This window comes from Danio aesculapii, chromosome 17 (assembly GCF_903798145.1).
Source record: "Danio aesculapii chromosome 17, fDanAes4.1, whole genome shotgun sequence".
NCBI classification, from domain to species: domain Eukaryota; kingdom Metazoa; phylum Chordata; class Actinopteri; order Cypriniformes; family Danionidae; genus Danio; species Danio aesculapii.
Window position 1 is genome coordinate 46914764 of NC_079451.1, and position 15754 is coordinate 46930517.

General features: G+C 36.4%; 1 protein-coding gene and 3 non-coding genes across 4 annotated transcripts in view; 3 read left to right on the forward strand and 1 right to left on the reverse strand.

The window, feature by feature from the left end:
* The first annotated feature begins 433 nt into the window (after positions 1–433).
* On the forward strand, positions 434–516 carry trnal-cag (transfer RNA leucine (anticodon CAG)). The gene has a single exon. It is a non-coding gene; the product is annotated as a tRNA-Leu (tRNA).
* Positions 517–7512: 6996 nt separating this feature from the next.
* Positions 7513–7595, forward strand: trnal-cag (transfer RNA leucine (anticodon CAG)). Its single transcript has one exon. It is a non-coding gene; the product is annotated as a tRNA-Leu (tRNA).
* A 365-nt stretch (positions 7596–7960) lies between these two features.
* On the forward strand, positions 7961–8043 carry trnal-cag (transfer RNA leucine (anticodon CAG)). Its single transcript has one exon. It is a non-coding gene; the product is annotated as a tRNA-Leu (tRNA).
* Positions 8044–11397: 3354 nt separating this feature from the next.
* Positions 11398–15754, reverse strand: part of LOC130244177 (transcriptional-regulating factor 1) — a 59060-nt gene continuing 54703 nt past the window's right edge. Inside the window, exons 14-15 of the mRNA XM_056476477.1 lie at positions 14486–14667; positions 11398–11847 (exon numbers count right to left, since the gene is read on the reverse strand). Of these exons, the coding sequence (XP_056332452.1) occupies positions 11553–11847; positions 14486–14667 (477 nt within the window). The 3' untranslated portion in view covers positions 11398–11552. The remainder of the gene's footprint in view (positions 11848–14485; positions 14668–15754) is intronic.

A 15754-nucleotide genomic window follows, 5' to 3' on the forward strand; every position in this document is an offset into this window, starting at 1 on the left:
TGTTTCGGTTTCCTTCTAAAGTAATTCTTAAATGAACAGCTATGAACATGTTAAATTAATTTTAAATATTAAAAAATGTCACCATAATATCAAGTTAGTCTAATATGTAATCATCAGACTAATCTGATTGGTCCATTTAGAGCAGCGCTGAATATAGTAACAGTGACCACGTGTTTTAGCTAAGCTTTAGCAGCGGTTTGGAAAATATGGACGCCTGAAAAAGTACGGTATTTGATGTAATAGTCGTTTTGTTGGTACTAAACATTGACGATTTAATATATAATAAAAAAACAGAATATATCTTTTAGTGGAGTGCTTGATGCTTATCTATGTTTTCTTTTAGATTAGATGGAACTGTATGGTCATACACATATATAAGGTAACGAGATGCAGTTTAGGACTAAAAAGCTAGCATGCGAATAACATGCAGCACGTCAGGATGGCCAAGCGGTCTAAGGCGCTGCGTTCAGGTCGCAGTCTCCCCTGGAGGCGTGGGTTCGAATCCCACTTCTGACAAGCACAATGTTTTTGACCATATATATTATTATATTATACTATAATGCTCATATTTACTACCTGCAGTTATAGTATGTACATTTATTTAGCCCAGCTCAGTGATTTAGACATGCTATTTTAGGAGCAGTCATGGAAATTTTAATAAACATAGCATATTAGTAATCTTATACCATATAGTTATGTGGTTTATAGGCTATGGAACAAAATCAATGCCAAAAGTATTGAATTAAAAAGCTTGTTGAATAGCACAAACTGAAAAAAATAATACACCGTATTAACAAGTTCTTACATTTCAATGACTTGAATTGCAGGGTTTGTATTTTTAGGTCCTGAAATTTAACATAGCTGTTTATTTAAGCTGTGAATAGTTCAACTAAAAATATTTCAAACATGTTTTCGTACTTATAAATTCAATAATTCATTTTCAATTTCCAGGATTCACTTACAAAATATTCAATACCCTTTAAAAATACGATGTATAATATTCAAAAGGTAATTTTCAGTTCATTTTATTTCAGTTCAAATATTCGCTTCCATAAATTCAGTGGCTCAAATTCGACTGTTAAAATTCAACATTACATCCGGGAACTGCAGGAAAAGCAATAGATTGCAGATTGAAGATCGCCAGCTGCTTTTCCACCAGCAGGTGGAGATGGAATAATTTAAGATTTTTTACCCAGTAAATAGACGAGAAAAAAGATAATAAAGGCACAAAAGTGGCATTTAATATTAATATCAGTGTCTTGGACATTATAAGTAATAAAATGAGAGTGAGTAAAATAAGTAAATGATCTTTTGGTCATTTATATTTGCCCTTATAAACAGAAGCCAATTGGTGATCGCGTAAACCTCACTCCTCGGATTCAGCGACAGACGTTGTTCTGCAGTGCCATTCACAGACTCTTAAATGGGCAGGTGCTCATTTACGCTACGTGGTAGGGATGTGACAGTCGCGGAAATTAGCTAAGTGGGGGTGGTGACGGTCGCGTGATTCTCGCTAAGTGTGTGTGTGTACGTGTAGGTTAATAGGTATGATTAATATAATAATGGAAACACTCTTGTGTTATCATGCTTGGCCAAATGTCACGACTTTCACTTTTCACATTCATAACTATGCACTGGCCCAGATATCATCTGAAACTTCAGAGGTGTTCCCATCAAATATTGGCAGCCATCCAGCATCTCTCAACCAGTATTTGACGTGCGGTGCTGGCTCTGACCGGCCACCAGAGCTCGCGGCCACTCGTTTGCGTTTGCCGCGTACAAGCCGCACAGGTATAAAAAAAACGCCAAATATTTCATTCATTTATCAATTCATTCATTCTCCTTCGGCTTAGTCTATATTTTAGAGGTCGCCAATCATTTTAAATAATAAAGTAAAAAAAAAATTTTTTTTTTTTTTTCCGTTTATAATATAAAAATAAAGGCGTGCAGTAAGCCTAGGCTACTACATAACAATAAAAACAATCTGGACAAACTAAAGGCACCATGGCAGAACCCCAAAAATTAGAAAAATGAAAGGCAGGCAGAGTGTTAAAAAGAAATACTAATTTAGAACCACGGATGACTTATTCAAGCGCAGTAGCCTAAATAAATGTTATAAAATAATAAGAATAATAAGAATAATAATAATAAAATAATAACAACAACAATAATAATTTAAATAATGAAACTATAGCCTACCCAATCCTGAAAAAAAGCTGTGTTTAAACAGCGCAAACACTTCTAATAACCCCTTAATGCTTATGCCATATATTAGACGGTTCTGTATTAATAACTGAAGACGCTCCTTTAATGCATTTGCTCGCTATGTTAAATTATTTTAAATTACGCGTCCCATCCATACCCAACCTTAAATCATACCTGAACACTGTCTTTATCTAACACTATCTGTCCAACAGTTGCAAGTAAACTGTTTTGTGTGACATTCTCATAAAATCTCTCTGGTTTTGAATTTTGTATGATTATTTTATTTCCTTTCTCTTACGTTTATATTCTATATTATATGGAAGAATGAGTTAATAAAGATAGAGAATGTAACCTCATATTCATCAAAAGTCGGTTTATGTGCATTAGAGATGCGCGGTTGGCGGTTTCAGCCGCGGACTCCGCGGATAAACCGCGGATCGGGCGGATGACGTGACGAAAAATAATATTTTAATTAAATTCGGGCGGGTGGCGAGCGGTTGTACCAATCAAATAAAAAAAATATGTATAAATTGTTAAATATGATCTGACCATACCTACATCCAAAAAATCGAGCACACTTTGAAAGAGTCAAATTTTCATCAGGTAGTAAAATGTCTAGTCGAGTCTATGAGCAACAAGTGCTGTGAGCGAGCGCTCCTTCAGTGCAGCAGGGCGCGTTATAGAGGTCAGGCGCTCTCTTCTGAATCCTGACACTGTAGATGCTATTTTATTCCTGCATAGTGCCAAGAAAATTCAAACTAGACCTAAGGTCAGGCATATTAAACCAATTAGCCTATGTTATCTAGACTACACATAGCCCATGTTTAGTATAAACTTTTGAGTTCGGTTAGCTGATAACTTTACGTTCATATTGGTTTAGCCTGTTCTATTGTTGTACATGTTGTGTATTAGTTATTTGCTTAAGGTTATTTTGCCAGAATTTCTTTGTCGCAAGCGTAGTATTTCATTATGCTTCAAGTTTGTGGGGATGATCGTAAGTTCATGGGTTATTGGGGCATAGACCTGTCATACAGGCAATTTAGCCTGGTCAGACTTCATGTTCGCTTAAAGAGGGATGGTATATATATATATATATATATATATATATATATATATATATATATATATATATTTGTTAATTGAATTTCTAATTGTGGGGGTGACTGAGCCTATAAGGCTTAACTACGATATGACGTTTTTATTTATTTATTTTTTTTCAAATGTTTGCCAAAGCATGCGACTATAGCCTATGCCTACATTAAGATATTTATTTTAATATTTTTTTACTGCCTGTTGTTTCTTTTGGCATATAAAATAGGCAGATAGGCAGAATTGTCTGATAGAGATATCAATAGAGGTTCATCTGTGTCGCAGAATTGGTGTTGTTTCCGATTTCTACAAGCTCAATAACTTCCACAGTAAAAAAAAAAAATAATAAATAAATAAAAAAAATAGTCGAAAAACTGTGCCCATTAATTAGATGTGCAAGCCAAGCAGATAAGTTTTTGGGGTTGCTATGGACAACTACAAATGTGAACATTATTAGGCTATAATGTAAATGACTTATTATTCTATCTATTTGCTAAAAAATAAAGTGAAATAGGCATTTAGTAGTAGGCTAAATAGCAGCATGTTGAAATGATGTGTCAAAATGCGTTTTCTATTAGGCTACTATAAAAAATGTACAGTACAGTGCGTTTAATTTAGACTATTTATTTTTGTCCCTGTGCGCCGATCGGAGACGGAGTTCACTGCTGATATTCGTGTTGGATATTCTGAGAGCTTTATAGGGTGCTTCTCATTTCTTATTTGTGCATCCTCGTCTTCTTTCCTTGCTTTCTTTCCTCGTGTCTTAGCTCCACCCCTCCGGGATGCGAGGGAAGGACGCAAGGAAAAGACTCGAGGACCAAAGACACGTCCTCGTATCGTTTAGCGTCACTTCAAAGCGTCGTCAATTAATGCTGGATTTGGCCTGCACGTTTGGATTAACTACATGTCTACATTAAAGTCATTCTCTATTCTCTAATAATCAATAAAGAAACATTCATTTAATAATAAAAATGAATAAGCCATTCAAATAAAGAGCCCAATCAGCAGATGGCGGGCGGGTGCGGTTTTAAAAATTGGTCAGAAATATTGGTGCGGATGGATGGCGGACGGATGATGAGTTTTGTGATGCGGTTGCGGATGAAATAAAAGCCCATCCGCGCATCTCTAATGTGCATGTAACGCCACTGGTCCGAGCAGGGCGCGAGCTGGCGATACCGGTATGGGAGACAATGCTGTGAGGAGATTAAAGATAGTAAAGTCTAGATCAGATATGTTGCCAGCCGGAAGTGCGATATGCACATTAATAAAGCAGCATATTTTAATGAAACTGTGTAACAATAATTAATATTTTTACAGTACTGTGATGGTTGGGTTTAGGGTTGGGGTGGAGGTAGACGTTAATAAAATACAATAAATGGGAATTTTTATAAATAATAGAAATAATTGTCATTAACTTCCAGCTGCAAACGTATCCGATCTAGCAACAACCGGCTAAATATTGCAGAACAACGTCTGTCGCTGAATCCGAGGAGTGAGGTTTACACGATCACCAACTGGCTTCTGTTTATAAGGGCAAATATAAATGACCAAAAGATCATTTACTTATTTTACTCATACTCATTTTATTACTTATAATGTCCAAGACACTGATATTAATATTAAATGCTACTTTTGTGCCTTTATTATCTTTTTTCTCGTCTATTTACTGAGTAAAAAATCTTAAATTATTCCATCTCCACCTGCTGGTGGAAAAGCAGCTGGCGATCTTCAATCTGCAATCTATTGCTTTTCCTGCAGTTCCCGGATGTAATGTTGAATTTTAACAGTCGAATTTGAGCCACTGAATTTATGGAAGCGAATATTTGAACTGAAATAAAATGAACTGAAAATTACCTTTTGAATATTATACATCGTATTTTTAAAGGGTATTGAATATTTTGTAAGTGAATCCTGGAAATTGAAAATGAATTATTGAATTTATAAGTACGAAAACATGTTTGAAATATTTTTAGTTGAACTATTCACAGCTTAAATAAACAGCTATGTTAAATTTCAGGACCTAAAAATACAAACCCTGCAATTCAAGTCATTGAAATGCAAGAACTTGTTAATACGGTGTATTATTTTTTTCAGTTTGTGCTATTCAACAAGCTTTTTAATTCAATACTTTTGGCATTGATTTTGTTCCATAATAGGCTTTTATAATCTTTTAAATAGGCTAGTAATCAGTTTTGGTTCTTAACTTTATTAATATGGTGTCATAGATAGCAAATACTGACATCTTGCAATCAGACTAAAATATTAATTGCTATTGTGTTGTTGCCAGGGCCGGACACTGTGAGTGACATTAACTTTGTTTACCACAAAATAAAGCCCACTTTTGCCCCATATTTACAGACGCCTAAGTGTATCGTTCTGATGAGGGTGTTGTTTGCGACAGTCTTCGTTACCTGAAACTAAATTTATAACACAGCAAGCTAATATTAAGATTGTTTCCAAAGAAACATTTATATTTATTCAGTTAGTTCTAATATTAAAATAAATTATTATGAAAGCTAAGGTTAAAAAGGCTAAAATGACAAAGGTCTGCAACAAAATGCTAATTAAAATATTTTCCTAAAAATATAAAGAGTAGTCAACATTTGAAGTGAATTAAAGTTTCTCAACACTCATTCTTGTCTCAGGAAAATTGAAACAAAAGCGCAAATAAACAAGGTAATTTCTAAATATCATTTTATTGTTTAAGTACTAAAATTAAATATAAGGTTATAAGCTAATTATGGTTTCAGCTGGCTAAAGCTTTTCATTAAAAGATTTTCATTAAAATGTTAATATAATTTAAATATAACATGATAAAATATGACAACTAGCATGACGGTATATAATGAAATGCTATATTAGGAACTTAAATATTATATATTAGTCTATATTGACTTTTACAGCAATACCTTACATTGTATTAATATTGCAATCACAAACAGGTTTTTAAAGTGTTTTGTATTTGTGTGTTGTAGGAAAATCTGTGTTATTGAAGCTAATGAAGATACTAGAAGTCAATGGTTTATTTTAATTATGTAGCCTGACATGTTTATTGTCCGAAATATTCTAAATGTTTCCTAAAATGTAATATATTGTGTTAAATGAGGAAAAAAGTTGTTTTTTACCAAGACATTTAAAAATAAATTATTTTACAGCAGTAAACACAATACCGTGAAACCGTGATATTTTTATCTGAGGTTATCATTACCTTCAGAAACTTGTACCTGCCAATGCCTAATATATATATACAGTTGAAGTCAGAATTATTAGCCTGCAGAATTATTAGCCCACCGGTTTAATTTTTTTCCTCAATTTCTGTTTAACGCAGAGAAGATTTTTTTTCAACACATTTCTAAACATAATAGTTTTAATAACTCATTTCTAATAACTGATTTATTTTATCTTTGCCATGATGACAGTAAATAATATTTGATTAGATATTTTTCAAGACACTTCTATACAGCTTAAAGTGACATTTAAAGGCTTAACTAGGTTAATTAGGTTAACTAGGCAGGTTAGGGTAATTAGGCAAGTTATTGTATAATGATGGTTTGTTCTGTAGACTATTGGTAAAAAATAAGCTTAAAGGGGCTAATAATATAGACCTTAAAATGGATTTTAAAAATTAAAAACTGCTTTTATTCTTGCCAAAATAAAACAAATAAGACTTTCTCCAGAAGAAAAAATATTATCAGACATACTGTGAAAATTTCCTGGGTCTGTTAAACATTATTTGAGAAATATTTAAAAAAGAAAAAATTCAAAGGCGGGCTAATAATTCTGACTTCAACTGTATATATGTGTGTGTGTGTGTATTAGGGGTGTAACGATACACTCAGTTCACGATACAATGTGTATCACGGTATAATGTTCACGATTTGATATGTATCACGATATTTGAAATAAAAATTGAAAATGAAACCGAAATGCAAATATTAGATTTGAAAAATTACCAAGTAAACAATTTTTAATGTATTTGTTTTGTTTTAACCTCTTTCATTTAAACTGAACCTACTTTAAGAAAATTAATTAAAAAGGCCAGTCAGAACTGCTGTTTTCTTTCAGGAAAAGTTGTAGCATTTACACGGTGTACAAAAGATATAATATATGTGTTTATTATCTGCTATATGTACTTAATTTGCTTTATTTTGAATTAACAATGTCCTGACACGCTGCCAGCACTATAAAAAAAGCTAGCAAGCCATTAGCATGCAGCACGTCAGGATGGCCGAGCGGTCTAAGGCGCTGCGTTCAGGTCGCAGTCTCCCCTGGAGGCGTGGGTTCGAATCCCACTTCTGACAAGCACAATGTTTTTATTTTTTACCATGTATATTATTATATTATACTATAATGCTTATGTTATAAATGACTTGGATTTAAGTTACTTCAATTTAAAAATGAAAATTGCACAAATAGCTTAGATGTAGCTAAGCTACTTTTGCCAAGTAGCTTTTATCTTAGTTTGCTAAATTTCAATGTAGCTTTTAATGTAGTTAAGGTACATTTTAAGTAAAGTAGCTAATAGCTTAGCTCACTACCCAACACTGCTGAAAATGATATATATATATTACAATATATGTACTAAATTGTCAAGTTTTGAGGTAATCATGTGCTTCACAGTGCTAGCACTATATGAAACAGCTAGCACGGAGTTAGCATGTAGCTAGTCAGGATGGCCGAGCGGTCTAAGGCGCTGCGTTCAGGTCGCAGTCTCCTCTGGAGGCGTGGGTTCGAATCCCACTTCTGACAAGCACAATGTTTTTGACCATATAAATATAATGTCATTTTTACAACCTGCAGTCATATTCAGTTCAATTCACCTTTATTTGTATAGCGCTTTTACAACATTTTTCTAGCCCAGCTCAGCTATCAAGTGATTTAGACATGCTATGTTAGGAGCAGTCATGGAAATTTTAATAAACATCGCGTTCATCTTATCTTAATCTTTATTGACCACATGCACATTTTTGACATATTAAAATATATGCTCATGTACTTATTCATATGTGATTATTTTGTCACTTTATTTAGAACTTCAGGGCAAATGTTGGACTGGAAATGTTAAAACATAAAACAAGTATTAATGAAACTAATGATTACAGGTAAACATACAGGGGTTGGACAATGAAACTGAAACACTGGCAATTTTAGTGCTGGTTTCATGGCTAAATTTGTCCAGCCTGGTGGCCAGTCTTTATCGATTGCACATTGCTCCAGAGTTTAAAGGTTTAATTAGCAGAGTTATAGCACAGATTGCTTACTTATTGCAATGCACAGCATTATGGGGGACATATTAGAGTTCAAAAGCACATCTGTGACCACAGTATCCAGAGTAATGTCAGCAAACTACCAAGAAGGACGAACCATGTCCAACAGGAGTAACTGTGGACGCAGAAGGAAGCTGTCTGAAAGGGATGTCCAAGTGCTAAACTCAATTGTATCCAAAAAACATAAAACCGCATTCACCCTACTTACTGCAGAATTAAATGTGTTCCTCAACGCTCCCGTTTCATCCAAAACTGTTGGTCGGGAGCTCCACCAGGTCAATATACATGACTGGGCTGCTATAGCCAAACCTTTGCTCACTCGTGCCTATGCCAATTGTTGGTTTCAATGGTGCCAGCAGCAAAAGTCTTGGGCTGTGGACAATGTGAAATGTATTATTTTCTGATGAGTCCACCTTCACTGTCTTGCCTACATTCGGGAGAGTTACAGTGTGGAGAAGCCCCAAAAAGTGTACCACCCAGACTGTTGCATGGAGGTGGATCAGTAATGGTTTGGGCTGCAATATTCCCTTGGTTCTGCATTCCCTAGGTTCAATACTTGTGCTAGTTGGACACGTCGCTGCCAAAAGCTATCCAATCATTCTGGAGGACCATGTGCACCAAATAGATCAAACATATCCTGAAAGCTGTGCCGTGTATCAGGATGATAATGCACCAATACACACAGCAAGACTGGTGACATAGGGGTTTGATGAACATAAAAGTGAAGTTGAACATCTTCCATGTCCTGCACAGAGACCAGAACTAAATATTATTGAGCTACTTTGAGGCGTGTTGGAGAAGCGAGCCAGGAAACGTTTTCCTCCTGCATCATGTAGTGACCTGCCCACTATTCTGCAAGAAGAATGGCACAAAATCCCTTTAGCCACTGTGCAGGACTTGTATCTGTCATTCCCAAGAAAAATTGATGGTGTATTGGCCACAAAAACAGACCCTACACCATATTAATGAATTATTGTGCTCTAAAACCAGGCATTTCAGTTTCATTGTCCAACCCCTGTACTTCATGCAAATTTTTTCGACATTCTGTTTCTCCCTGCATCCCTGAGGTGCAATGTAAAAGCTCGTACACACCGGGACGCTGTCTCCCACATTTGGGAGAGTTACAGTGTGACTTTTTGTGTGTTTAACGTGCTTCAAAAGAAAGTGGGAGCAAACATCTAACAAACAGAGCAATGGAACAGACAGAAAAGCAAGTAGCTTACAATGATGGACATTGGTTCTAGGATGACGGCCGCTGGATGTGGCCAAATTGATGGACATTTTTTTTTTATTGCAAAATTGTCTGCAAATTTCTGGAAATTTCCACCACAAAATCATTATCGCAAAATCATTTATCGCAAAACAGCTCTGTGTTCAGACACCAATGAAAAATGCCATCTAGCCTCGCTGCATCCTCTCCATTACTGAATAAAAGTGAAACTCTGTTTGCCTTGACCATTTTGTGCTTGAGTAAACACCCCAAGTGGTGTAACTTCAGCAGCTCCAGGCGCATGAACAAAATTGCCAATCTCATTGGTGGAGCAGTTTTAGGTGTGGCACATTAAAACAAAAATGAGCCCGAGGCGTTTTTTAAATGGTTTTGCGCATGTGCGTGCACAATCGCATTAAACTCAGCAAGACTGGTGACATAGGGGTCTGATGAACATGAAAGTGAAATCGAACATCTCCCATGGCTTACACAGTCACCAGATCCAAATATTATTGAGCCACTTACGTTTTCCTTCACATAGTGACCTGACCAATATTCTACAAGAAGAATAGCTCAAATCCCTCAGGCCAAGATTAATGTCAAACCTAAATTCAACCAAATATCAACATCTAATGATGTTGCAGCTTGACATTGTGTGGACATATATCAGATGTTGAATTTTGGTTGCCATACCTGAGAAACAAATATCAGTATTTGACATCAATATGACGTTGGTTTAAGATGTTGGCTCAACCTAAAATCAACCAAATATCAACGTCATTTGACATCATTATTGAACAAAAATACTGTTGTTCTTAGACACTGGCTAGACGTTGAATTTTGGTCACCTGACATCACAACCTAAATCTAACCTAATATTAGCATCTTATGACGTTGTGTGTCTGCAGGGCAATAACTAAATGCACTACAGAATTTTACGTTTACACACATCCACATATTACGTGTAAATGCATCAGCTTTTTACAGCGTAATACTCACTACTCGAGTACTTTTGGAAGGTCTACTTTTTACTCCTACTTTGAGTAATATTTACAACAGATACTTTTACTCTACTTGCATTACATTTTTAGGCAAGCAATAGTATTTTGACTTGAGTATGATTTTTCAGTACTCTTTCCACCGCTTCTTATTGTCAGCGTTTTTCATGACATTTTTCAGCATTCGAACCCAATCGATTTTTTTTATTATTATTTTTTTAGTGGCGATGAGCAGAGTGAACACACAAAGTCACACCCTGACGTTAGACACCACTTAATGAACTTGCAAATCATGAAAGAAAAGTGAAATTAAAAGTTAAATTAAAAGTGAAACTCCCTCCTGCTGATATCATTAAAGATTTTTATCAAAACATCACTCTGCATCGCTCCTCATCACTAAATGAAAGTGAAACTGTGCTCGCCTCTACCATTTTGTGCTTGAGCGCCTCCAAGTGCTTCCCTTTGTTAAGTCACGAGGCATTAAACTTCCAGGAAAATTGTGAGCGATTAGCATAATGGTGTGCACGGACCCTGGCGCTTATTAAATTAACGAAAAAATATTACCATAAACAATGTATTTTGTGACACCACTAAATAAATAAACAATGGGCATAATATAAAACAGGCTTTTTATTTTGTCCATACGATATATATAGTCACATTGCACCACACTAGTGCCATAGCAATAGTTTTAATATACATACAGTCGTACTATTTACATAAATCAGTCTGTTTTGTAGTCTACAAAAAATCCCTGATTCAGTTTGCTCAACCTTTAAGCTACTAACTTGACATGAAGTTCAAAGGACTCTGCAGGACAGGAAGTGACTTCAGCGAACAGTCCATTTCCTGTTCTGACTCACTGCACATGTCATTTAAGGATGTTTTGGCCGCCGTGTTTCTGGGATATGATAACGAATGAAGGCGTATGGGCTCTTTTAGTGGTGCAACAGGGAAGCCAGATGTCACAATCGCATGATCTTGGTCATTAACTCTGGGAAACTGCCACAACAGTGTTTCTTCCTGCTGGCGGTGCGTCTTCATGTGGGCGTTTCGACTTTTTACCTTCAAAAATACCCTGCGAAATGAAGCATAACATGAATTAGACTACAACCACTGTGATTCAAATCTAGGCCTGCACAATATAACGCAAACTTATCGTGATCATAGTATATGAAATTTACGTATTGCAGATGTGTGGATAAATTACATTTATGCATTGGTTCTTTATCTAAATTTGACCAATCAGATGGGGCCTTACTATCTTTAGCCCCGCCTCCCCAGTAGTTGCTGTTCTTCTATTGGCTGGAGCAGCCCAAAGGTGAAAATAAATACTAATAGCAAGAGTCAAGACGAGAGGAAAATCAAAGAGTCAGAATATCTGCACAAAATATAATTTGCACTTATTTTAGGTCTGAAGTTTGGCTGCATAAATGTCCAACACGTATATGTTAACTCGTGGGATGGTAACACGTGTAACCACATGTGCCTAGAGATGCATTTTGCCAAAGAAGCAAAATGAAAGAATATTGCTGGTCACAGTTTGACACAGACAAGTTGATGCCAAACCAGTGCTAATGCTGATTGCCTCTGTCCTGGATTCGCGTCATAAGCACTGTTTATTTGCACAATTTGAGAAAGAAGCCGCAAAACAAAACTTTCTCAAATGTGCGCTGCTTTGGAAACAAGCCATGGTTTCCGATACATTCATTCTTCCATGGCGGGGCGCCACTCCAAGATTCATCCCGCCACAGCTACATTACAGCTTCACATTCAAAACATTAAATTTTTTTAATAGCGGGTGATAATCGCACCGAAACGTATTAAAGGGTAAGTGAATTATAACAGCGTGAACTTTTCTGTAACCGTAGTAGTGCTGTGAGTCATTTGTTTAACCCTTTAAGGTTACGTGCTGACTGACTGTGACAGGTGCGTGATGCGTGAGACCCAGCAAACACGACGTATAGCCGTTTTACTTCAGGACGCATTAATACTGGAGGGATTCATAAATATTCCTAGCAAATCTAATAAATGCTGGAGACATACTCGTTACATAAACGCACTAAATCGCACCTCAGCAGCGTTTATTTGAGAGCGCACAAGAAGATCTGCGCGCTCTTGCAGCGGTTTATATTTGAGGGGGCGTGCAAGAAGTTTTGTGCACGAGCAGAAAAAATTGGAGCAGAAGCAAAGAGATTGTCATTGAAATAACGCCACTGGTAGTTAGTAGATCGGTGTAAAAAAGGCCTGCCGCCACAGCTGGAAAAAATCCTAGAGCAGGCATGTCCAAGCTCGGTCCTGGAGGGCCGGTGTCCTTCAAAGTTTAGTTCCAACCCCAATCAGACACACCTGGGCTAGCTAATCAAGCACTTACTAGGCTTTCTAGAAACATCCTTGCAGGTGTGTTGAGGCAAGTTGGAGCTAAAATCTGCAGGACACCGGCCCTCCAGGACCGAGTTTGGACACCCCTGTCCTAGAGGAAACACTGCAAGCCAACCACAGGTCGGAGCGTCCATCAGAGTGCTTTGGCACTGCTCATAAACACAACAAATAGGCTATATTTGTAATGATTTAGTGTACAACCAACAAACCAACCTTTTTATCCATTTGGAAAACATAAAATTAAATTTGATAAAATATCCATTTTTAAAATAGCCTACATAATCCACGAACCAAACAAATCAAAAGATTTTCTTGATTTTTGCATTATCATAACTTCACAGCAAACTGAGGCTTTCATGTCATAGCTTATAAAACATGAATGCAAATTAATGCAATATCATATGTAAGCAACAAAATTGTTATATGCTAGAGTAGCTAGGGATGTGTGATTAATCGCGATTTGAAATGTTGCAATTATCCAATCGCAAGAGGCTGCGATATGAAATGTATATTATTTACCTTACCCCACCCAAAGCAAATGCCTGACTGCCGTCTTACTAGCCAATTGAGTGAGCAGACTTTTGTTCTGCCCAATCAGAATTGCACAACCGAACAGGAAAGTGCAAACAAGTGGGATGATGCCATCTGCCGCTTCAGAAGCATTAATGGAATAATTAATATCAAAGAAAAGCAGCACGTTGATAATATGAGAATATCTTGGTTTCAAAGTCACAGAAACCAAACAAAACCAGGGAATTTGTAAGAGCTGTTGCAGAGCGAGGAAATACAAAAACCAGCTCCTAAAGAAGCACCACAGGAGGCTTAATGAGGAGCGTCTTGCTAAAAAGTCAGTGACACTCAATCTAGTAGCAAGCAACAGCAAAGTACAATTTCAGAAATGTTTGCTAATACAAGTTAATATATTTTAAGTTCCTTTTTTAACTAACACTCACTGCATTTTAGCAGTAAGAAGCTACAATACAGATTGAACAAGAAGCTGGAGCTAATAATGCCTGTGTGTCAGCATAGTGGCAGATTCAAAAATAAGTCTAACATCCTATGCTAAAGAGGGAGAGATGGTCACTAATGAGCCTTCAGAGGGGGGAAAGCCATCAGAGGCTTTCCCCCTCTGATGACATGCACAAAGGCAGAATATCAATCAAGTGTAATTATAAAAAATACAATTAATAATTTTACTTTTACCATTAGATTCTGGTTATATTCACAGACTGCTGCAACACAACTGCGTTAAGACCCCTTATAAAAGTGATTGTTGCATAATAGGTCCCTTTTATTGAAGATGCTTTTTGGTTTTGACTCAGGATGTGGCTTACTTTCCACACTCTGTGCAGGGGAAGAGGGCTAAATCGGTGTCTCCGCTGGTGGTGCTGTTGGATGGAGAACTCCTTACAGAAGCCGAACCCAAAGTCTCGGTCAGAGTGGATGGTCTGTGCTCTGCTGGAGAGCTGCAGAGCAGACGGAGATTGCTCTGGGTCCACGTTTCTTCATTTGTCTGCTGGGAGAATCATAGAAACACATGGGGTAATTGACATTCGTATATAGTTGAAGCCAAAATTATTAGCCCCCCTGTATTTTTTCCCCCAATTTCTGTTTAATGGAAATATTTTTTTTTCACACATTTCTAAACATGATAGTATTAATAACTAGTAACTGATTTCTTTTATCTTTGCCATGATGACAGTAAATAATATTTGACTAGATATTTTTCAAGAAACTAATATTCAGCTTAAAGTCACATTTAAAGGCTTAACTAGGTTAATTAGGCTAATTATTGTATAACGATGTTTTGTTCTGTAGACAATCGAAAAAAATACAGCTTAAAGGGGCTAATAATATTGACCTTAAAATGGTTTTAAAAAATTAATAACTGCTTTTATTCTAGCCGAAATAAAACAAATAAGACTTTCTCCAAATGAAAAATATTATAGGAAATACTGTGGAAAGTTCCTGGCTCTGTTAAACATCATTTGGGAAATATTTGAAAAAGAAAAACGCATTTTGGATGTGATAATCGTTTGACAGCACAATAACTAATATCTTGTCTACTGGAAAATATTTGAATCACATTTTCCACATTATATTTCATCTGCAACAACAATGACTCCATTTACATAGACATCAGTAATCAAATTATTTGTCTTAATCTGAATAAGACAATAATATAATTAAAGCGCACCTAGGTTAGCCCTTTTTTCCAGATTTAATATAAGTCTTTTGTGTCTCCAGAATGTGTCTGTAAAGTTTCAGCTCAAAACACCCATCAGATTATTTATTATAGCTTTTGCAAGATGCTGTTTTACACATTTTTTTCCCTAGGGGGCTGTTTTGTCGTACTGCGCCTTTAAGGCTAGTCCTCCCCGCCCACCGTTTCTGCGTGCCTTAATCTTCTCCCTCGGCTGTGACAGACAACAGACAGACTTAAAGGAAGCAGATCTCACGTTGCGTTCGTGAGAAATACTACAGTAAGAACTTTACCAATGAGGATTTATTGTGCAGTTGCATCGCAGAGTCACACAAAGTTCACGCGCACACACAGATACGCACGCACGCACGTGCACACACACACCTCAGCAAACGCACAC